At 39.9% G+C, this 23,136-nt stretch overlaps 1 protein-coding gene across 1 annotated transcript in view; it reads left to right on the forward strand.

Moving 5' to 3' along the window:
* Positions 1-23,136, forward strand: part of CDH13 (cadherin 13) — a gene marked incomplete at its 5' end in the record, with an annotated part of 1,173,335 nt that overhangs the window by 227,257 nt on the left and 922,942 nt on the right. The window contains 1 exon segment of the mRNA NM_001133193.1: positions 4,869-4,980. Coding sequence (NP_001126665.1) covers positions 4,869-4,980 — 112 coding nt within the window.

Here is a 23,136-nt window from a genome sequence, read left to right on the forward strand (position 1 = left end):
TTAAGGCTCTTAACAATAATTAACTCACTTAATCCTCATAACGGGGGTAAGATACCATTACTCCTGCTTTTCAGCTTAGAAAACTGAGACACAGAAGGTTACTTGCCCAAGAATAGCCCACTGGTAAACGAGATTCACACTGAACCAACGTGACTTAGACCTGTGCTTATAGTCCGTCTGAAACGTGAATCTTTGTAGCAGGCTGATGGTAATTTTTAGATAATAGAAATCTTTTGTTAATCATAGAATTTGATTATTGCTGTGCTTTCAAAGGTGTCTTGGTTACCTCTCATTTCTTAGGTACTCACTGATGCATAAATGGACAAACATGTCATAGAGGTAGACTACGATTGCCATGGCGTTAAAGATAAATTTGGAATGATGCTCAGAGCATATATTCTAGAAAACTTACAGAGGATTTGGGGAAAACTATGTCCAGGTAGTATCTTTACACATGTGACATCTCATAATGTTGGAGAAAGGGTTTGCCTGGTTTTGGAGTAATGTCCAAGTACTAATTCTTACAGCAATGAGGGGTGCTGCTTTACTGCTTTCCATCCCCTTACCAAACTTACTGTGAATGAAATTGAAGAGTGGATATTGGTGGCAAGTTCAAGCATAGATACTGTCTTGAATTCTCTTAAGAAATCAAAGGGCAAGGCTGGGCATGATGGCTTACGCCTGTAATCCCAGAACTTTGGGAGGCCGAGGCAGGCGGATCACGAGGTCAGGATATCGAGACCATCCTGGCCAACATGGTGAAACACTGTCTCTACAAAAAAAAAATACAGAAAATTAGCTGGGCTTGGTGGAGGGCGCCTGTAGTCGCAGCTACTTGGGAGGCTGAGGCAGGAGAATGGTGTGAACCCAGGAGGTGGGGCTTGCAGTGAGCCGAGATCGCGCCACTGCACTCCAGCCTGGGTGACAGAGCGAGACTCTGTCTCAAAAAAAAAAAAAAACAGTAAAAAGAAATCAGAAAACAATAGCAGTAACTAGAACATTCTACCATTATTGACTAGTAAGATATTTAGCTTTTGGGGAAGTCCTAAATTAGCCTGGAATCATTTTTAAATGCAGTTTTGTAATTTCAGTGATGTGTTACATGAAACTCAAAGAGTCACAAAATAATTCACGTGTAAGCGAAGAGTGTGTTGGTTTAAAAGATGAGTCTGCGTTCTTCTCCCTTTACCCAGATAATTCTTAATCATCTTTGAGATCCCAGCAGAAACGTCTCTTTTGTGGTTTTGCTTTCCTTGATGCTCTAGATGAAGTTAGACTTCCGTATACCCCAAATTTTACATGCTCCCAGAGAGATCTATATTTTCCTTTCAAGTTAAATTTTAATCTTGGTGAATCACTTAAATTATTATTTGTTAATGCCTCTTTTCTTTTTGAGACCATAATTATATTTAACAATTATTGACTCCTTATCCTGTCTGGCACTTTTCTCATTGCTTTGGACAATGTGTAGCAAAGTCGTCACTGAATCCCAGGAGTCTAATAGGTATTTGTGAATGAGGAGTGAGTAAATGAATGAATGATTTGACTAATTCTTACCTCACTAAGTCACCCCTGGCCCAGGAGGGTACTGTGTACCTTTATGTTACAAATCATTTAACTTTAAATTTGATTGGTAGGTGAAGTGTCCCAAGAATTTATGAAGATAAAACTGTGCCTTTGGGGGTTCCCCTACTGCTCCCCTCTTCCCTAAGAGTCAGCAGCTGGAAAAGGTTTATTTTTTTTTTTTTATTTTGTAACTCTAGAAGAATCCTGAATGGGCCCTGCAAAGTAATCTCAGAGATTGAGCCACAGATAGACAAAGATGGAGAACACAACTCACCTGCAGAGTGCTGTTTCTCATCACTAACTGTGCTTTCTCTCAGTCCTGACTTTTTATGCTGAGGGTTCTGGGAGAAATTTCACCTTCCTTACTTCCTACGGGATATCCAGTTTCCTGGTCTGGGAGCTGAGAGCAGAATTAGCCAATTAGAAGGTTAATGCATAATTGTAGGCACTGGGTGTTTGGAGGAGACCCTTGACCATTTGCTATTTAACTGAATTAATTTTGGCCAGTTATAGATTTTCTGTTTGCAAAATTGCCAGCAGATTTTTCTGACTCCTGGATCTGCGTCCTGTGTATGTGCCACTTGGGATGCCAGCATTAGGATTGATTCCAGGGCGATCTAACCAGAGCCTGCTCTCAAGACAAGGGAATCCATGATTCACAAGCGGAACCATACGGATGCCAGACCACAGCATTCTTTTCCCTTTGATTTGAGGGAGATGATGTTGGTCAGGGTGATGACTCCCCCATTTCAATTTCTCTGATGTTGTTCAGGCCAGCCACAAGGTGAACCTCCTGAGATTGATTCTTGCTCCCTTCTTTGGGGTTCAGTGCATTTCAGAGGGCTGGTATTTAGAGAGAAGCCCTGGTTCCACAGCTTCCAACCTTTTGACACTGCTTTGAGTTCTCTGGTGGGGATGATAATGAATTTTCTTCAACTGTCTGTGTGCAGTGGTTAGGATTTTGAGGTCTGATATTGAAGTTTTGTTTTCTAAGAAACACACAGAGTCGAGGATTTGAGTGCAAGTAATTTGAGTGATGGCAGAAATTGGTTTAAGAAGAATACTAGCTGGGGCCGGGTGCGGTGGCTAACGCCTGTAATCCCAGCACTTTGGGAGGCTGAGGTGGGTGGATCATGAGGTCAGCAGATCGAGACCATCCTGGCGAACACTGTGAAACCTCATCTCTACTAAAAATACAAAAAAAATTAGCCAGGTGTGGAGGCAGGCGCCTGTAGTCCCAGCTACTCGGGAGGCTGAGGCAGGAGAACGGCGTGAACCTGGGGGCAGAGCTTGCAGTGAGCAGAGATCATGCCACTGCACTCCAGCCTGGGCAACAGAGCAAGACTATGTCTCAAAGAAAAGAAAAATACTAAAAGGAAAGAAAAATACTAGCAGGGTGCAGTGGCTCACACCTGTAATCTGGGCACTTTGGGAGGTCAAGGCGGGTGGATCACTTGAGCTCAGGAGTTCGAGAGCAGCCCGAGCAACATAGTGAAACCTCATCAGTACAAAAAATAGAAAAATTAGCTGGGCATGGTGACGAGTGCCTGTTGTCTCAGCTACTTGGGAGGCTGAGGTGGGAGGATCGCTTGAGCCCAGGAGGTTGAGGCTGCAGTGAGCCACAATTGCACTCCAGCCTGGGCAACATGGCAAGACTCTGTCTCAAAAAAAAAAAAAAAGAAATTTTAAAAGTTAGAAAAAATAGAAAAAATACCAGTAGGGAATAAGGAAATAAGTCAGGGAAGAGAAGGCAGGTAATGAATGTGAGTTATCAAGCCAGATTCTCTGGTGGACATTGGCACTCAATCCCAGGTGGAAACTGGGAGACAAAACGCGTATCTCCAAGTGATCTCACCAGAGGGGTGAGGGAATTGGGATATTTACATACCATTCCCCATCAGTTATTGGTTAAGTGCCACTCCCAGGATATTAATTTCCAAACAATCTCTTCTGGCACTATGCTCAGATAAAATACCCTTCCACAAGTTTTAGAGACATATCTCAGACAAAGAAAAAAACATGCAAAGTCCTGCACATTGACACAGAAGTTCTGAGGGGAATGGGTAGGACTCTGACAGAGTTCCTTTCAGGACACTTGAACCTAGATTCAGATGCTGGCTGCACCCATATACTTGGGCAAGCTTGTTAACCTTTCTAGAGTTTCGGGTTCATCTTCTATAAAATATACCTTATAACAATACACATTTCATAGGCCTGCTGTGGAGATTATGCATATGGTGAGTTTAGCACAGTAATGGCCAAATAATAAGGGCTCAAAAATGGTAGCTTTCATTTGTTAAGTGTTATGGAGCCTCTTCTCTGTCCCAGTATGTGTGGTAGGTGCTCAGTAGAACCGGTGGTTGGTTGCTGGGGGGAGGTAATCCCTGTTTTTATGGGCTTATAGCCTTTGCGTACTAAACCTTAAGACCATTTCTTATTTCACTAAGTTACACCTTGCCCAGGAAAGAATCACATACATCCCATACATTATGTTTCAAATCATGTAACCTAATTTTTTGACCATTGGATGAAGTGTCTTAAGCATCTGCAAAGACAAAACTGTGCCTTTGAAAGCAATTGTAAATTTTAAGTTTTATAGAAGACAAGTTTACAAAAGGAATAAGAAACTGGTGAAATTAATTTTAATAACATATATTTAACTTCATATGTAAAATATTGTCATTTCAACATGTAATTAATATAAAATTATTAACTATTTTACATTCTTTATTTAGACCTTGAAATCCAATGTGTATTTCATACTTACAACATGTCAATTTCAGACCTATGACCTTTAAAGCACTCAGTAGCCACCAGTGGCTCATGGTCACCATATAGGGCCACAGTGAAGGCTTAGCAGGCCCTGGATTCCTTTTAGAAGTAAATTCCAACAGACTACTTCCATTTTCTCTTTCCTCCTCTTCATAGATGACAATGCTTCTTTGCTTGTATAAAAATGAGGTTGGTTTTAGCTTAGGCATCATGGAAAATTGACAGTTTCTGTAATAAAATTTCACACATGGAAACCATGGTGAGAATCTTAGCAGGTGTAAAAATCTGACGAAGTTATTTCTTTAACTGCAGCTTAATGGAAACTGCAGCAGCTGTTCCATTTGTGTATTCTCCAAATCTCAGAGCCAAAAAGGATCGTTGGCAGCCACTGGAGAAGTATCAACTTACCTCTTCATTTGGGAAATGAAATCAAAACTTCAGCTTATTTCTAAAAGTTGCAGATTTGGCGAAAGTTAGCAGGGCAAACACATAAGCTGCTATTAAAACATTGATGGCTTTGGTTTTCTCAGGTGCTGCTGCTAACATCTGCAGAAGATTTGGACTGCATTCCTGGATTTCAGCAGAAAGTGTTCCATATCAATCAGCCAGCTGAATTCATTGAGGACCAGTCAATTCTAAACTGTAAGCAGTGTCACTCAAAGATGCTTTTAGACTCTTCTCGTATTTGAATTTACTAATGTTTATGACTGTGTCTCAGGATGTGGTATTTCCTAAACTAAGTGTTTTCTGATTATTTTTCTTATGTCACTGCTTGACCCAAAGTGGAAATTCTTGAATGAGGGCCTGGCCAACTTAGAGGTTAACAGAGTGATATGCATCTCTTTTTAGTATTTTATCATTGGTGGGTATTTCCATACTGCTCTTAGAAAAGGGGGCTCTCAGCCTCCAATGAGAGTTCTACACTGTGCAAAGGAAATGAAATTCATTTCCCCTGGGCAGATCCCCAAAAGCAAAATCATTGCCTTCTCGCAGATTGCTGTTCTACCTGTAGTTTCTCATACATAGCATTAGATCAAAATAATGGTGAGAGTATGACATTGGCTTCTGGGAATTTTTAGACATAGAAATCAAAAACTCTTATTCTTAAGGCTAATAAGATGGTCTTTAGAAAGATTCAAAACCTCTACTGATTATTCTATGGATTAAACACAAATCATCCCAAATTCCAATTGATTTATTTAAAATATGCATCTTTCATATCTGCGGTTATGATCTCTTTCTGTTTTTAATGTCAATATTATATTGCTTTATCTTTAAGAAGTGTTAGGGTACATTGCTAAATGCATAACAAGTACAGTTTTAGTACAATAGAATTTAAAATTGATGGTAGACAAATAGCCATTTAATTGTAGGCTCTTGAGTACCTTGCTTAACAACTGGAAATGAAGAATATGGAAACAACTGATCTAAACTGATCAGATGCAGTTGGGCGTGATGGCTCACGCTTGTAATCTCACCACTTTGGGAAGCCGAGGAGGATGGATGGCTTGAGGCCAGAAGTTCAAGACCAGTCTGGGCAACCTGGTGAAACCCCATCTCTACTAAAATTACAAAACTTAGCTGGGCATGGTGGCACATGCCTATAGTCCCAGCTACTCGGGAGGCTGAGGCAGGAGAATCACTTTAACCCAGGAGGTGGAGGCTGCAATGAGCCAAGATCATACCATTGCACTCCAACCTGGGTGACAGAGCGAGACTGTCTCTCAAAAAAAAAAAAAAAAAAAAAAAAAAAAAAAAAAAAAAAAAAAAGAAGAAGAAAATAAAAATAAAATAAGCTGATCAGATGCTCCAAGGTCTTTTCAAGGAAGGTGATTCCACATTGGCTCCTATGGTATCAGGTTTGCCTTCCACACTAGCTAAGTTCCTTTAGTCCTGTGCTATGTGGCTGACAAGTTTAAAGGAAAGACAAGAAAAAAAAAAAGGACACTTGACTGATTATTCTATGAGGCTGGGACACACTCTAAGAGTCGAAAGGAACACAATAATGAAGATGCACTGTTGAGCATCAAGGGAGCTGTCCAAGGTGAAGCCCGTGCACCTCCTGATGAAATGACGCCAATGAAATCATTTCAATAATTAGTCTGTAATGACAAGGTTCAGGGCTGGCACAATAAGTGAATTCCAATATGTGATTTCCTGCTAATTTGATCTTTGAGTGTGACTCCTGGGTCAGGCCATCGGGAACCCTCATTTGTCTTTTCATTTTTGTATTTATCAGAATCAATATATTTCAAACAGAACTTGATTTGTGAGAACCATTTTTCTGGCTCTCCTCTCCTCTCTTCCTCTATCTTCCTTCTATTTTTTTTTTCCAAGTGATTATCCCAAATGGCATCTATGTTAACACTCTTGGAAATGTGAAGCCACCCTGAGTATGGAAATTAATAGAGTTGGTATGCAAAGTAGACCTATAAATGTGATTGCTTCTGTAATCGTCACGATACCAAACAGCTTTTAATTCGCTGCTGAGAAGCTGGAAACAATCATACTTTGGGGGATCTTTTTAATTTAAAGTAGGCCATACTGTACATTGCAGTATCACAGTTGTGTGTGTATGTGTGTGTGTGTGTGCGTGTGTGCTTCAATCCCCTAAGTAATTAAGTGGGTTATGGTTGTTGGTTCTGGGTAAGCTAGTAAATGCTAAATGGGACTAGGTTGATTGTCAATGATAACACATTCAGAAAAAGTCAGTGATATGAGAATTGAGGACATTTAAATTTTTATGCTTGTGTATGAGTTGTTGCGTCAGCAAAATTTGATTAGCCCCTTTCGGTGAAACCGTATGTCCATGTATATTACTAAGGTAAAAAAAAAATACAAAGCAGATCTGGTTAGGTACTTTCAAGTTCATCTCAAAGCAATGAACATATTATGAGTATAGAGCCTGCAGATAAGGTTAATTGTGCCTAAATGAGGAAGAAAATTGTCATAGACTTGAGAATGCCTATTGAAAATAGTTTAGGAAACTCTGGATTTCTAGAAGTATTAGACGTGCGTTGCTTTATTCCACTTGTAAGTACTGGTTCAATTGAATAAACTTTTATACCTAACCAAGCAATATTTTAAGCCAGTCTCACTCTCCTCTCTCTCATTCTCAGTTTATTTTGCATATTTCTTATAATGCAAAACAAAAACCTTCTGTCTCTGAAAAATGTGATTAATCAAGAAACCAATGAGTGAAGTGCGCTATCAAATTGAAGACTGTACTGGCACAAGGCTAAATCTGAATGAAAAATGAAAAGAACCAAATAGAACCAGAAAATTTAAAATGCATAGATTCCATTTCCTGAATCATTGTATACCAAAGATCCAGGAAATGGTTAGGGATGTTTTAGTCTCATATAAATATAGGCCAGTGTTGTACATAATAAGAAAACTAGATTAGTAGCATCATCTTGTGCCCTACTCATGATATTTGCACTTTATATTTTTCCTTTATCTTTGCAATATTTAAGAGCTTTTGTTACCAATCATTGTGAACTTTTGTGTTGTAGAGGGTGTAAACACAGCATAATCAATCAGTTGATGTCTACACTCTTCACTCTTCTTTAAAGTTGTCTGAAAGTGCTGTCTCTTTGCATGACAGACGTAGTATATCTACCCCTACCATAGACTTGTGTTCATCCAATTCTGTGTTCAGCTTTTAGCAGTTTACGGGGAATGTTTATTCTGTGGATGGCTTCCTGCTATCTTTGTTCAGACAGTAATATTTCCTTTTATCCTTTTTCATCTTCCTCCTCAATTTTCAATGACTTATCTTTTTCTACTTTAACTGTTACTAATGGTCACCTCCACTCCTTTTATTTCCCTAATATTTTATTCACTGTTATCTCTGTTACATCTGTCTCTCAGTTGTTCTAAAGCCTTTTATTTCCTTCACATCTGAATCACTCTTTATTCTACTCTCCTTTCCACTAACTAGACTTGCTTTTGTCTTAAAAAAGCCATTTTTCAACAATCTGCTGGGATCAAAACATAGCATTCCGCTATTTCTTCTAACGTAACCAGGGGGCTGTTCACTGCATCTTTCAGAGAATGATGCAAAGCTCCCAACTCAGGAAAACTTGGGTAAAACTTTCTTGGCTTCATCTCAGTCTTGAAAGTTTATCTGGGAAAATGTGATTCTTCCCATTTGTCAATGAAAAATACAAGAAGAAAGGAGAAGTCACCTTAGAAGGCAACAACTCAGAAAGGAGGCGTCCATTTAAGGTCTTTGAATTCAGAAACGAATCTGTAAAAATTTGTGGGAGGGGTTTTCTAGAGGCCTGGCAGCCACACCTCCCTCAAATTGACCAGCATGGTAGCTCTTGCTTTTCCCCAAACACGACAATTGTGTGATCTGGGATCTGACATCTTAGTACCACCAGAACTGGACAGCAACCCTGGTTACATTGTGACACCCAGAACAGAAGATCCCCAGTCTTAGAAGAATAGCTGTCTTGGGCAACTGACCAGCCACCCAGCTGGGATGGGAAGATCCCAAGTGATAAAATCTGACTATCCTATGTTCTGCAAAATTATCAAACGGAATAGGCTGCTTTGCTACCATCAGCTCAGATAGATTTTTTCCAACAAATGGAAAAATGTGTGGTCATTGAGCTCATTAGGAGAAACCATACCCTTGACCTCCAGCCTCTATTAGTAGGGGATGAGTCCAGTCTTTGGTGTCCGGAAAGGAGATCCTCATTGGCCACGTAGCCACCATTAGAACTGTACTTTTTTTTCTTACCCTTGTTCATTCCTTATGGGTCATTCCTCTTAGGCCACCCACATGCAAACATAGACACATAGATAAAGACAGAAATCACAGCATCTAAATTTACCTACGATAAAACTTGTATCACATGTTTAGGAAAGAACCTACATTAACCAGAGCAGGCTAGGCCAGGTCATGGTGTCAAACAACCCCAGTGACTTAACACAATGAAAGTTTATTTCTCACTCAGATCATGCAGATGCAGTCGGGCTGCTCTCCTGGGAAACTGTCCTCCCAGTGGTTGCCCTCCATGCAAGAACCTGATGGCCGAGGCTGCTTCCAACTTGGTCCTACCATCTTGTAGCTTCCAGCTTTTGTCACTGAGCTGGCAGACAGGGGAATAAGAAAGACTATGAGGAAGTCACTGCAGGTGCTTAACTACCTCAGCCCCAAAGTGGCATGTATCATTTTTGCTCATATTCTAAGATCTAATCATGTCGCCAACCTAACTCTGAAGGAGTCTGGCAAACAGAAGAACACATGGGTATTGATGCAGGATCACAGTGTCTACAAAGATCCTAACAAAATGATGTTGCCTATATCAGAAAGAGACATAAATAGAGACAGAAATGGACCACAAAGGAGCCAGCTGTCTTGGAGTAACCAAGGCCTACATAGGATGAAGTTAGTCAGTTTAAGCAGGAGAGCAAGGTCGTGCACATGCGACTGTGTCCTGCTTTCCTTAGTAAAGAAATATTCTCACTGAACAGAATTAGCTTCTTAGAAACACTATAAGCTCCTCTCCCTGTGCCATCTTAGAAACACTAGGCGAGGGACCGCACCTACTCATGGACTGCAGTTGCTTCCTCCAAATGATTACAATACTGTGGTTAAGATTACACAGTTTTAAACTCATATCAACTAGAATTCAAATGTGCACACAGTCATCTATTAGCTCTGTGGCCATGAGTGAGTTATTCACATCCTCCAAGTTTGAATTATCTCATCTCTGAAAGAATATTAATGGTAGTCCCTGCTTCTAGAGCTAATGCATCAACTGATGGGAAACATGCTTAGAACATAGTCACAAATAAATGGAAGCTGCTATTATTATTATTATTGTCATTATAAGTTTTGCTGTTACTATTATTATTATCATTACTTTCATTCATAGACCTCAGCTAGATCCACTTTTCTTATAATGGCCATCTGAAAATGGCTTTAAGAAGAAAAATCATGTTGGCCATTACAAATACAAACAGATGAAGAAGAGACTAAAGCAGTGATTCTGGGGCATTTGAGCTTCATGGACCAGTAATTTTTTTTGAATCCTAGATTGATGAGAGTGTATTTAAAAAAATTTGCTAAGATTGGTATGAATTTTTTAAAAGTAAGTAAATGAAGGAGGGAAAAACACTACCACCATTTACTTTGCCAGGCTTTTCTTTTAAAAGGTCACTTGGCATCAAAAATAAACATAAAAGAAGTAAAGCCTAGTACAGAAGAAAAGTCAGTTCTTTGAGTAAATTTTGCTTTGTGAAAAATGCACCAAATATTCTTATTTACTTCACTTTTATGGAAACCATTGATCTAAGGGATTAGGTTGACGTCACCCTTTTTGCTCTTCACTTTTCTGATACTTTTCTGAAGTTTTAATATGTTAATGTTTCTGAAGACGCAGTGGTATTTCTTAGGAGACGTTTTCATGAAGGGACTCCTGTCCATGTTGACAAAAGAGAGTGAGTGTTTCTATACAATGTGACAATCCTATGCATGTTAGGAGATGTATTAGCCTATTTTCATACTTCTATAAAGAACTACCCGAGATGGGGTAATTTATAAAGAAAAGAGGTTTAATTGACTCACAATTCAGCATGGCTGAGAGATGGCCTCGGGAAACTTACAATCATGGCAGAAGGTGAAGAGGAAGCAAGGCACCTTCTTCACAAGGTGGCAGGAAGGAGAAGTGCTGAGATAAGGGGAAGAGCCCCTTATAAAACCATCAGCTTTCATGAGAACTCACGATAATGAGAACAGCATAGAGAAAACTTCCCCCATGATTCAGTTACCTCCAGCTGGTCACTCCCTTGAAATGTGAGGATTATGGGAATCATGGGGATTACAATTCGAGATGAGATCTGGGTTGTGACACAGAGCCAGACCATGTTATTCCACCCCTGGTTCCTCCCAAATCTCATGTCCCTTTCACATTTCAAAACTAATCACACATTCTCCACAGTTCCCAAAGTTTTAATTCATTCTGGCATTAACCCAAAGTCCAAGTCCAAAGTCTTAACTGAGACAAGGCAAGTCCCTTCCACTTAGAGGCCTGTAAAATCAAGTTAGCTGCTTCCTGGATACAATGGAGGTACAGGTATTGGGTAAATACACTCACTCCAAATGGGAAACACTGGCCAAAACGAAGGGTCTACAGGCCCCATGCAAGTCCAAAATCCAGCAGGGCAGACAAATCTTAAAGCTCTGAAATGATCTTCTTTGACTCCATGTCTCACATCCAGGTCACCCTGATGCAAGAGGTGGGTTCCCACAGTCTTGGGCAGCTCCACCCCCATGGCTTTGTGGGGTACAGCCCCACTCCCAGCTGCTTTCACAGGATGGCATTGAGTGTCTGTAGCTTTTCCAGGAGAACAGTGCAAGCTGTCAGTGGATCTACCATTCTGGGGTCTGGAGGGTGGTGGCTGTCTCTCACAGCTCAACTAGGCCGTGCCCCAGTGGGTACTCTGTGTGGGGATTTCAACCCCACATTTCCCTTCCGCACTGCCTTAGCGGAAATTCTCCATGAGGGCTCTGCCCCTGCAACAAAATTCTGCGTGGACATCCAGGTGTTTCCATTAAGCCTCTGAAATCTAGGCAGAAGTTCCCACACCTCAATTCTTGACTTCTGTGCACCTGCAGGCACAACACCACATGTAATATGCCAAGGCTTGAGACTTGCACCCTCTGAAGCAATAGCCTGAACTGTATTTTGGCCCCTTTTAGCCATGGCCAAAATGCAGGGCTCCAAGTCCTGAGAAGGCACAAAGCAGCAAGGCCCTGGGTCTGGCCCATGGGACCATTTTTTCCTCCTAGGCCTCAGGGCCTGTGATGGGAGGGGCTGCCTTGAAGACCTCTGAGATGCCCTGGAGACATCTCCCTCTTACCCACCAGCCCTGCTACACCATTGACTTGGCGATTAACATTTGGCTCCTTTTTACTTCTGCAAATTTCTGTAGCTGGCTTGAATTTCTCCTCAGAAAATGTTTTTTTCTTTTCTATTTCATCTTCAGGCTGCAAATTTTCCAAACTTTTATGCTGTGCTTCCCTTTTAAATATAAATTCCAATTTCAAATCATCTCTTTGTGAATACATAAAGCTGAATGCTTTTAAGAGCACCCATGTCATGCTTGAACGCTTTGCTGCTTAGAAATTTCTTCTGCCAGATACCCTAAATCACCTCTCTCAAGTTCAAAATTCTGCAGATCACTAGGGCAGTGGCAAAATACTGCCCGTCTCTTTGCTAAAGTACAGCAGGAATCACTTTTATTCCAGTTCCCAGCAAGTTCCTCATCTCCATCTGAGACCACATAAGCCTGGCCTTCATTGTCCATATTACTATCAGCATTTTGGTCAAAGCCATTTTACAAGTCTCTGGGAAGTTCCAAACTTTCCCACATCTTCCTGTCTTCCTCTGAGCCCTCCAAACTGTTCCAGCCCCTGCCTGTTACCCAGTTCCAAAGTTGCTTCCTCATTTTTGGGTATCCTTATAGCAGCAAGCCACTCTACTGGTACCAATTTTCTTTTCTTTTTCTTCTTTTTTTTTTTGAGATGGAGTCTCACTTTGTTGCCCAGGCTGGAGTGCAGTGGCACGATTTCAGCTCACTGCAACCTCTGCCTCCCGGGTTCAAGCGATTCTCCTGCCTCAGCTTCCTGAGTAGCTGGGACTACAGGCATGTGCCACCATGCCTGGCTAATTTTTTGTATTTTTAGTAGAAAGAGGGTTTAACCATGCTGGCCAGACTGGTCTCTTATTAGTCTGTTTTCATACTGCTATAAAGAACTTCCTGAGACTGGGTAGTTTATAAAGATAAGAGGTTCAATTGACTCACAGTTCAGCATGCCTGGGGAGGCCTTAGAAAACTTACAATTATGGTGGAAGGCAAAGAGAAAGCAAGGCACCTTCTTCACAAGGAGGCAGGAAGGAGAAGTGCCGAGATAAGGGGGAAGAGCCCTTTATAAAACCATCAGTTCTCGTGAGAACTCACTATCATGACAGCAGCATGGAGGAAACCACCTCCATGATTCAATGACCTCTCCCTGATCTCTCCCCTGACATGTGGGGATTATGGGTATGACAATTCAAGATGAGATTTGGGTGGGGACACAAAGCCTAACCATATTAGGAACATATGTTGGCATGCAAGCTTCTGTGAGTGTGGACAAGTATGGCCTCTCTGGCCTTGATAACTGACATTTACTGTGTGCTCCCTAGTGTGTTGAGGGCCACCTCGAACCTCACAACAGCTCTTAGGGGAAAGGTACTCTCATCTGCCCATTTTACAGGTGAGGACATTTAAGGCTGAGCCAGGTGAAACAATGAACCTGAGATCGTACTGCTTATAATTGGTGGTATCAAAATTTGAACCCAGGATTTTGGGGCCCTGGTTTTTATCCAAAGCTCTCTGGCCTAGTGTCTCTTAGTTTTTTTGATGTTGGTGGCGATACATCAAGGAAATTTGCCACTGTATTTTCCCATCACTTTTATCAACCTGGGTGAGAGAGAGAGAACTGCTGCTACTGCATATTTGTTGCTTTTCATAGCCAAGCTCATCCTGTCTCTGTATTATAGAAGAATTAGCTTTTTCCATTTTGGATGGACCCAGGGCCAGATTGTCCATTACCCTTCACTCCTAGCTTTCCACCCTCTCTGTGAGTTTCTTTCACCAAGACATTGCTTGGTCACGCCACTATGACACTGACCTTGGTTAGCAGTCAGGTCCTCCATGGAGTGTGTGGAATCACATTAATCATATTTGCACTTAACACACATGAGTCATGGCTTTTGAGGGTGCTTTTAATTGACTATAAATCAAGCAAGGAAATTGAAAAATGAAGGCAATTAATGAAAAAGCGTGTGAGAGGTGTTTTGCATCCTAAGGGAGGAAATACATCGTCAGTGAATTAAATGTCAAAACAAAGGCTCTTTTGACCCGGCTGAAAAGATTTCATTTGGATAGTAATAAATGGATGAACTTTCCAACCTCACAGGTGGAGAAATGCCTGTTTCCTGAGTTCAAGCTGACTTAGGCTTTTATCTGTCTACATTCTCTATCTTGAGAACTTCCTAGATTCTTTTACTTTTGCTTTCATTTCTTGTGATTTTTAAAAATAACAATGATAATTCTCTTCCCATTTTCTGGTCATTCTTCACACATCCTTTACATATTTTATACAAGCTTGTATTTACTTTCAGTTTGGGAGACTGATTAATTGATTAGTGAGGTTATGTAACGTCACCTGCACTGCAGTCTGGACAGAGCTGGACAAGGTTGGGGTTTCAAGTAGTATATTTCTTTTAATCTGTTGCGATGTGCCAAGGAAAATTATTCTGGTATTGCCTAATTCACTCTATCGTTATGAAGTTGACGATACATCGGGTCAGAATGTGGACTCCTATTTACATTAATAAGAATTTTTCCTATATTTAAACAGAGCTCAGTAGAAATGTAATGCTTTCACAGGTTTTCCCTTCCCTCCTACCAATCTATTTGTAACAATCTAGTAAAACGTCAATTAATAATGATTAGGAACCTCGTAAATGCATCATCCTACCTAACAAATGTGAAATACTGTAATAAAATGACATAAGAAATGAACATATGTACACATCAAAGACAGATATAACAAAATGTTTAGAGATCCTTCCATTGGACTTGGGTCCTAACTTGTTCTTTAAAGAATGGGAAACACAAGAAGTAACAGAGTGAAAAGGCCTTCTCAGATGAGGAACATGAACACAGGTGGAGTTCCCTTGGCCTAAGTTTTCTTATCAGTAGAATTGAAGAAATAAATAGACCAGAGGTATCACACTGTCAGCCCTTGGGCTAAATTTGCCTCACAGATATGTCCTGTTTGGCTGCTTAGTGTGAGAATTTGAGGTGTTTGATAAAAGGAATTTGTCATTAACATTTAGAACTTCATCTTTAGAAATTCCCAATTTCTGGGCAGTGTTGCGTCTTCAGAGCATAGATCCCAGAGGTAGGCCGCCTGGGTTCAAATCTAAGGCCGATCCTTTACCAACTAAGTAACTTTGGCAAGTTGGGAAAAACAAAAGAAAAAAACTCATTGTGGTTTTATTTTCTCATCTGGAAAATTAATATCATAATGGCAGTAATCTCAACAGTTTGTTTTGAGGACTAAATATTAATCTATGCATGATAACTGCTACATTGTGTTATTATTATTATTATTATTATTATTATTATTATTTGAGTTAGAGTCTCTCCCTGTTACGCAGGCTGGAGTGCAGTGGCACAATCTCAACTCACTGCAACCTCCGCCTCCTGGGTTCAAGCTATTCTCATGCCTCAGCCTTCCGAGTAGCTGGAACTACAGGAGTGCACCACCATGCCTGGCTAATTTTTGTAATTTTAATAGAGCAGAGTTTTGCCATGTTGGCCAGGCTGGTCTTAAACTCCTGGCCTCAAACGATCCTTACTCAACCTCCCAAAGGGCTGGGTTAGGCGTGAGCCACTGCACTTAGCGGGAATTTTTTTTTTTTTTCTTTTTAAACACAAGTCAAGTGTAGTAGTGAGAAGTGGGGAAGGGGTAGAACAAGGAGTTTGATCTGTAATTTTATCCTTATTAAAATACCAATGAAATTATTTACAGAAAAAGAAAAAAAAATTCTAAAATTTATATGGAACCCTAAAAGACCCAGAACAGCAGAAGCCATCTTGAGCAAAAAGAACAAAATTAGAGGTATCGCGTTATCTGACTTCCAGTTATACTACAAAGCTATAGTAACTAAAACAGTGTGATACTGGCATAAAAATAGACACATAGACCAACGGAACAGTACAGCAAACCCAGAAATCTATGCATTTACAGTGAACTCATTTTTGACAAAGTTGCCAAGAACATACCTTGGGGAAAGGAGAGTCTTTTCAATAAATGCTGCTGGGAAAATTGGATATCCATATGCAGAAGAATGATAATAGAGCCCTATCTCTTGCCATATACAAAGAGCAAACCAAAATGAATTAAAGACTTAAATCTAAGAACTGAAACTCTGAAATGACTACAAGAAAACATTGGGGGAAATACTCCAGGACATTGGTCTTGGCAAAGATTTCTTAAGACTTGAACAGCACAGGAAACTGAAACAAAAATGGACAAATGGACAAATCGTACCAAGCTAAAAAGTTCCTGCACAGCGAAGGAAACAATCAAAATCAAGAGACAACCCACAGAATGGAAGAAAATATTTGAGAACCACCCATCTAATGAGGGATTAATAGCCAGAATATATGAGGAAGTCAAACAACTCAATAGAAAAAAATAATTTTATTAAAAATGGGCAAAAGATATGAATTGACATTTCTCAAAGGAAGACAAATGGTTAACAGGTATATGAAAAAAATGCCCAACATCACTAATCATCAGAGAAATGCAAAAAAAATATATATAAACATATTCTCTCCCTGCAGTTAAAATGGCTTTTATCCAAAAGACGAGCAATAATGAGTGCTGGTGAGGGGGTGGAGAAAAGGAAACCTTCATACATTGTTGGTAGGAATGTAAATTATTACAGCCACTATGCAGAACACTGTGGATGGTCCCCAAAAAACTAAAAATAGAACTACTATATGGCCCAACAGTCCCACTGCTGGGCATATATCTAAAAGAAGGGGCTGGAAGGGTCCTGGGGAGGGATGATAAAGTGGGGTTGGTTAATGGGTACAAAAATACAGCTAGAATGAATAACATCTAGTATTTTGTAGCATAATAGGGTAACAAAAATTAATAATTTACTATATATTTTAAATACCCAATAAGATGGAATTGGAATGTCCCTAACACAAAGAAATGATAAAGGTCTGAAGTGATGAATACTCAGTTACTCTGATTTGATTATTACACATTGTATATCTGTATCAAAACATCGCAGGTACCCTGTAAAAATATATAACTATTATGTACCCATAATAATTTAAATTATTTTTTAAAATATTAATCTATGTAAAGGGTTTTGAATAGTAGCTGACCTATAATGGCCTCTGAAATATTAGCTGTCGGAAACAGCATAGGGATGATTGTAGCTGAAAGCTTGCTGTGGCCCTCCAATGTTTATCTTTCTGATATCCAGTAGGCTTCCTAGTTAACTCTGCCTGTCTCACATGGGCATCTAAATTCACCTTCATGAAGTCACTATTACTCCTAAGACTGTTCAGGGAGTCAAATGATGTTCCATAGAAGACAAAACCATCTTGATGTTTTTGATACTATGTTGTTTCCATCATATCAATTACACTATTGACAATACCTGCTATTCACTATCAAGGAAGCAGAAGACAGTGCTAGGAGGTGAGAGGACATGGGCTGGCAGGTGTTGATCAAAGACTTTAAAATCTGTTTTCAGTGTTTTGAATTGTTGATACAGGTAATGTATGAAAAGGGAACCATGTGGTCAGACAGTGAGGCTAGCTTTCTGGAAATTCAGAATAGGAGGAAGGTGAAAAGGATGAGTGGGCGTGGCTCAGGCTGCCATGGAGCCATTTCAGAAGTCCTGAGATGGGGACAGTTTGTATGTATATCAGAGGAGAGATGAACAGGGGAGATAGGAGTGTTATTGGGGAGCACTTGAACGTGAAATAAGTGAGGGGAGAGCCCCAGGAAGATCCAAGGGTTGACACTAGCAGGCATCTAAAAGAGGTTTTCCAAAAGAGAAGCAGAATCACTGGAGTCTAATCCTAGCTCTAACATTGACTTGCATAACAGTTTTCCTCCTTGGACCTTTGTTTTTCTCATTTGTATAATGAGAGCCTGTCAGTTGGGCTGTTTTGATTGTAATCAACAGTAACACAACTCCATCTAGCCTCAGCAAAAACATATAAAATTATCAGCTCACATGATTGAAAATTTCACAGTGTGATTTGGCTTTGGAAACACTTGGACCTAGATGCTCTAATGATATCCTCAATATCACCCTTCATCCCCCAGTTTTGCTTTCTATAATATTGGCCTCAGTCTTCACTCTCAGAGGGTTTCCCTCCAAGATGGCCACCAGCAATTCCAATCTTTTATTCTTCTAGCTAAAAAAGCCAGATCATCTGTTTTCTCAGTGTTCCAGCAAATATCTCAAGGCTAACCATCCTTGGGCCAACTTGGCTTACGCGCTTATCCCTAAGCCAGTTATTATATCCAAGAAAATTCTGTACTTCTCTTAGCCAGGCCTGGGGAAATGGAGATGCAATTCCCTCAAGGAAGGAAATGATGCTGGGCTGGCAAAAGCCAGACAGTCCATTCTAAGGGTATTGTGCTCTGTTGCTAAGGTCCCATTAAGTACTAACGTCTTACGACTGCAGACTGTGCCCCATGCCTGAGAATTTTTAGAACCCAGCATACACATAAATGGAAATGTTTTTTAGGTGGCAGGGCATAAGGACAGCCATCACGCCAGTTTTCTTGCTGGTGATGCTGGTGAACAGATTGCTTAATTAAGACTATCAAATTCTAAGTGCTGCCATATGGCCTCACTCTTCGACCTGTTGAGTGTCTTCACTCACTTGGTTCTGGAGCTGGTATAAATCTGTTTCATTTCTGTTTTTCTTTAAAGAATTAAGAATACAGGAACATATGGATGTTACAGGAGCATCTCCTAATTTAAGGTATTAGAACTACATAAACTGGGCTGCTTAATAAGTAAGGTATCAGAATATAAATTGGGAAAGATTAAGCATAGCTTTAAATAGCCTGAGAAAGCAGAATTTCTTATTATTCTGTTACAGATCAAATCTGCACACATTCTAGTAATAGAGGTACCCTCTGTTTGTTCTTTTCACCTTAATTTTCATGGAAATTTTTTTTGGCTTGAGAGCAAAAGGGCAAGAGGTACAAATGCTTGCCAGTCAAAATATCCCCAAGGACTTTTGCATTTGACAAAATTCATTCTCCTTCTGGAGATAGAAATAGGGAATAGAAAAGGAAAAGATGTATATTGAGTCCCTACCACTCATTTAGCCAACTGTAGAAGAAACACTGAATGGTCACCTAGTTTTTGCCAGACCCTGTGCTAAGTATAAGGGATAAAGCTTTGAATCAGATAAAAAATGTGCCTCCTGCTCTGGAGCTTTGATGATATCGGAGAGAGAAAAAGGCAAACATGATATAATAAACCCTTGAGAACACAGGAGAATGGCACATGACAAGATGATAGTTAAGTACCATGAAGGAAATAAGGCAAGGTCATATGATAGAGATTTCTGCATGGCTGCTGAAGAATGGGTGGTCAAAGAAGATTTTTCTAAGAAGCCAAGGCCTGAACTATGAGAAGAATCCAGTGAAGTAAAAATCAGTGGTATAAACACTTAGGCAGAGGGAGTAACCGTGCCAAAACCCTAAGATGCGGGTGGGTTTTTCAGTTTGAGATACTGTGATCCAGGAGGAGGGCTATCATTTGATACATTTAATCATCTCAAATGTCTTGCAAATAGGATTATAAACTCTATTTTATAGATAGGGGTATAAAGGTTGACTAAAGAGCCCAAGATCTCACTAAAAACTGTCAGTGGTGCTACAATCTTCTGACTCCAAACCCCATGGTCTTTCCATATGGAATGCTGTAGCTGGTGTTGGAGTTTTCTTTCACAATAAAGTGCTCCTGTCATTGCCTCTGAGAACAGACTGGGGTGTCCTTGATAGTTTCACAGGACAGTAGTGTGGGCTCCTAGGTTATATTGCCTGTCTCTGTCACTCACAATGGGTGGTGTTTTTAAGCTACCCAAACTTCCAGCTCCTAATTTTTCTCATCTGTGAAATGGAGATAGTATTTCAAGGATTAAACAAGATAGCACATACAAAGGACTGACAGCAGTGCTTGCTACATGCAATATTTTTATTTTAAAAAGCTGGTTGGTTTTATCCTTTAAAAGAATAAGGCCGGGGTGGGAAATCTCTGTGGGATGATGCTGTTTGAATGGGTAGTGCTGGATGCCCACCAAAGATGACCCCGAAATTTCCAATATAGCTTGGCTCCTCTGAAAGAGAGCATATTTTCTTCCTACTTCTTCTGAGAGTCTCTTTTAAGCATTTTTATATTCTAGGGATACTTGTTCTCCCCCACCCCTGACCACTTCTCACTCATGCTTGGTCTCTTTGAGCTAAACGTTAAAAACATACTCTATGAAAAATATTTGAGAAATTAGTCCTCCCAATTTTAGGTCCAGATGTGTTCTGGAATTTAGAAAGATAATAAGATGCACACATTGTATATTACACAATTCTACCAGTGGGGTCTGGGGCAGCTCCCTGTAATATAACAGATTGGCATTTCAATAGTAACACATATGAATGTTTACCCTCAGTAGGATAAATAAGGACCACAAATAACATCATGTCAGTTCAGGTTGGGTTTTGCTGCCAAATGAGTTATAAAAACATGTTTGGTATGCTGAGTCTCTTGGATTTCAGAATTGCAGATCACAGTCCTTAGAACATTCCCTTGAAAAGTTGCAGACCTTAGTCGTGCTAAGATGTTGAGTTGGCCTCTTCACATCCCGGCCACTTCTGGGGGTAGCAGAGTGTGGTGGCTCAGCCCACCCCTTAACCCCTCTACTACTTGTGAACACCTTGGTAAATGATGTCTTGGCAGGCCATCCCTGAGAAGTGGCCAAGTGCTGCACCAGCTTCTTTCTTTTCCATTTGAAGCCAAAACGGTTGTCAGCGATCCAGGCTTCTCTTAACTGTGCCTGTCAGCTGATTCTGAAGACCTCCCAGAGGATCTATTTTTAGCTAAAACTGGTTTTAATTTTCATATGTATACATTAAATTCCATAGAGGAAGGGGGGATTCCAAATGAGGAAACATTGATTCTGAATAACATAAAAGAAATAAGTAGTGCTTGAAAAACAGTTCAAAATATGAGTCAAAACCTCCCAGGAATATGGTTAGCACTGCATTTTTCCATGGAAGGAAGTCTGTTGAATTGAAAACAGAGTGAGAGTAAGTGGGGATAAATTACACTAAGAAAGAGACTCAGCATCAAATTCTAGGTACTGAAGAGGGGAAAGAGAATAAGAATAGGGAGGATTGAACTTAGAGGGCAGTTGGGATTGCCAGATGGATACTCATGGGGATGTGTGGCCAGGTAATCAAATCTCATTGTCCAAAAGGGACATGGAGGCCATGGGCTAGGACCAGGCTTTTGACCATACTCAAGAAGGAGAGAGAAGCTACACCTCCCAAATAAAGGCCTGGAGTCTGCACATGACAGCTTTGATTATGCTTCCAAGGTTTTGTTCATTTTTGGGGCATGACCAAGGTAGTTCTAGAATGAGTGAGGCCAAAGCTGAAAGTGTCACAAAGTTTTTGTTTATGACAAAAGTTGCCTGCTTTGCTTTTGGATGCTCAACTCAGACTTTTTGTTTTCATGATGTGCAGTTTTGATCAGGACATTTTAGTGATAGGTATAGCCTACTTCTGTACCAAAGGAGAGTTTGGATTCTCTGTTGAAAAGCATTTTGCTGGCTATAATTACAATATGATGACTTAGTTAGGATTCTGATAAATCCTGACTAACTCAAGACTTTAAAGAAAGATACTTAATTAAAATAGAAGGAAGTTGCATAGTCACAGGTTCATCCAAAGACCTGAATGACAAGGTCTCAGAAAGGACAGAAACTAGAGAAGTTCCATAGGCTTAAGCAATGGGAACTTATAGAATTAGGACAGTGCTTTTCAAACTTTTACAGTGAATGACGATATTTGTTTCATTTTGTTTTGTTTTAATGTGCCACAGACTAACATACTTTTGTTAAAGAAAAATGTCAAATATAGTTTTCAAAAAGTTTAAAACATGACTCACATTCATACCTAAAGTGAACACATCAAAGATTTCATCTATCTCAACAATTCAAAAGGGGACCAATAAAATAATAAGTATGATTCAAAGAACATTCGAGGAACTAGCTATTTGTATGCAATTTAATAGTAAAGGAGTGTTAGAATAAGTTTGCTAGGTTACATATGAATCTGGTTAATGTCCTGTATTAGTCTGTTTTCACACTGCTGATACAGACATACTCGAGACTGGGCAATTTACAAAAGAAAGGTTTATTGGACTTACAGTTCCACATGGGTGGGGAGGCCTCACAATCATGGTGGAAGGTGAAAGGCTTGGAGGAGCAAGTTATATCTTACATGGTTGGTGGCAAAAAGAATTTGTGCAGGGGAACTCCTCTTTTTAAAACCATCAGCTCTCATGAGACTCATTCACTATCATAAGAACAGTGCAGAAAAGACCCACCTCCATAATTAAGTCACTTCCCACCGGTTCCTCCCATGACATGTGAATAGTGGGAGTTACAATTCAAGATGAGATTTGGGTGGGGACACAGCTAAACCATATCATGTCCTGCAGGATAAAAAACTGTAACCTCTGTGGTTATCTTTTCTACCCATCATTACTTGCATCTCTGCCAGACAGAAATCTGTGAATTAACATGTAATGTTATTAAGCCTGAAACCGTCAATGAGTAGTGAACAATACATTTTCCTAGATAATTAAATAATCTTTGAATTGACAAGTTAATGCCTGTGTATGACATTGAAAGAACATGCAACCCACATTTTTGTCTTATTTTCAAGTTTTGAACATTTTTTCTTAGCAATATAATGAAAATCAAGTTTTATAAAATTAAATAAATCCACGACATAAAAAGTAAGCTTTTTAAAAAATAGATTGAACAGGTATAACATTACTATGTCATATTACTTTCAATTTCTGTACTCATCATGGGCCCCTAACAAGAGGTTCAGCATTGGTCTGTGGACCACACATTTAGTGTTAAGATAGGAATAACTTA

The sequence above is a fragment of the Pongo abelii genome, chromosome 18 (assembly GCF_028885655.2).
Source record: "Pongo abelii isolate AG06213 chromosome 18, NHGRI_mPonAbe1-v2.0_pri, whole genome shotgun sequence".
NCBI lineage: Eukaryota > Metazoa > Chordata > Mammalia > Primates > Hominidae > Pongo > Pongo abelii.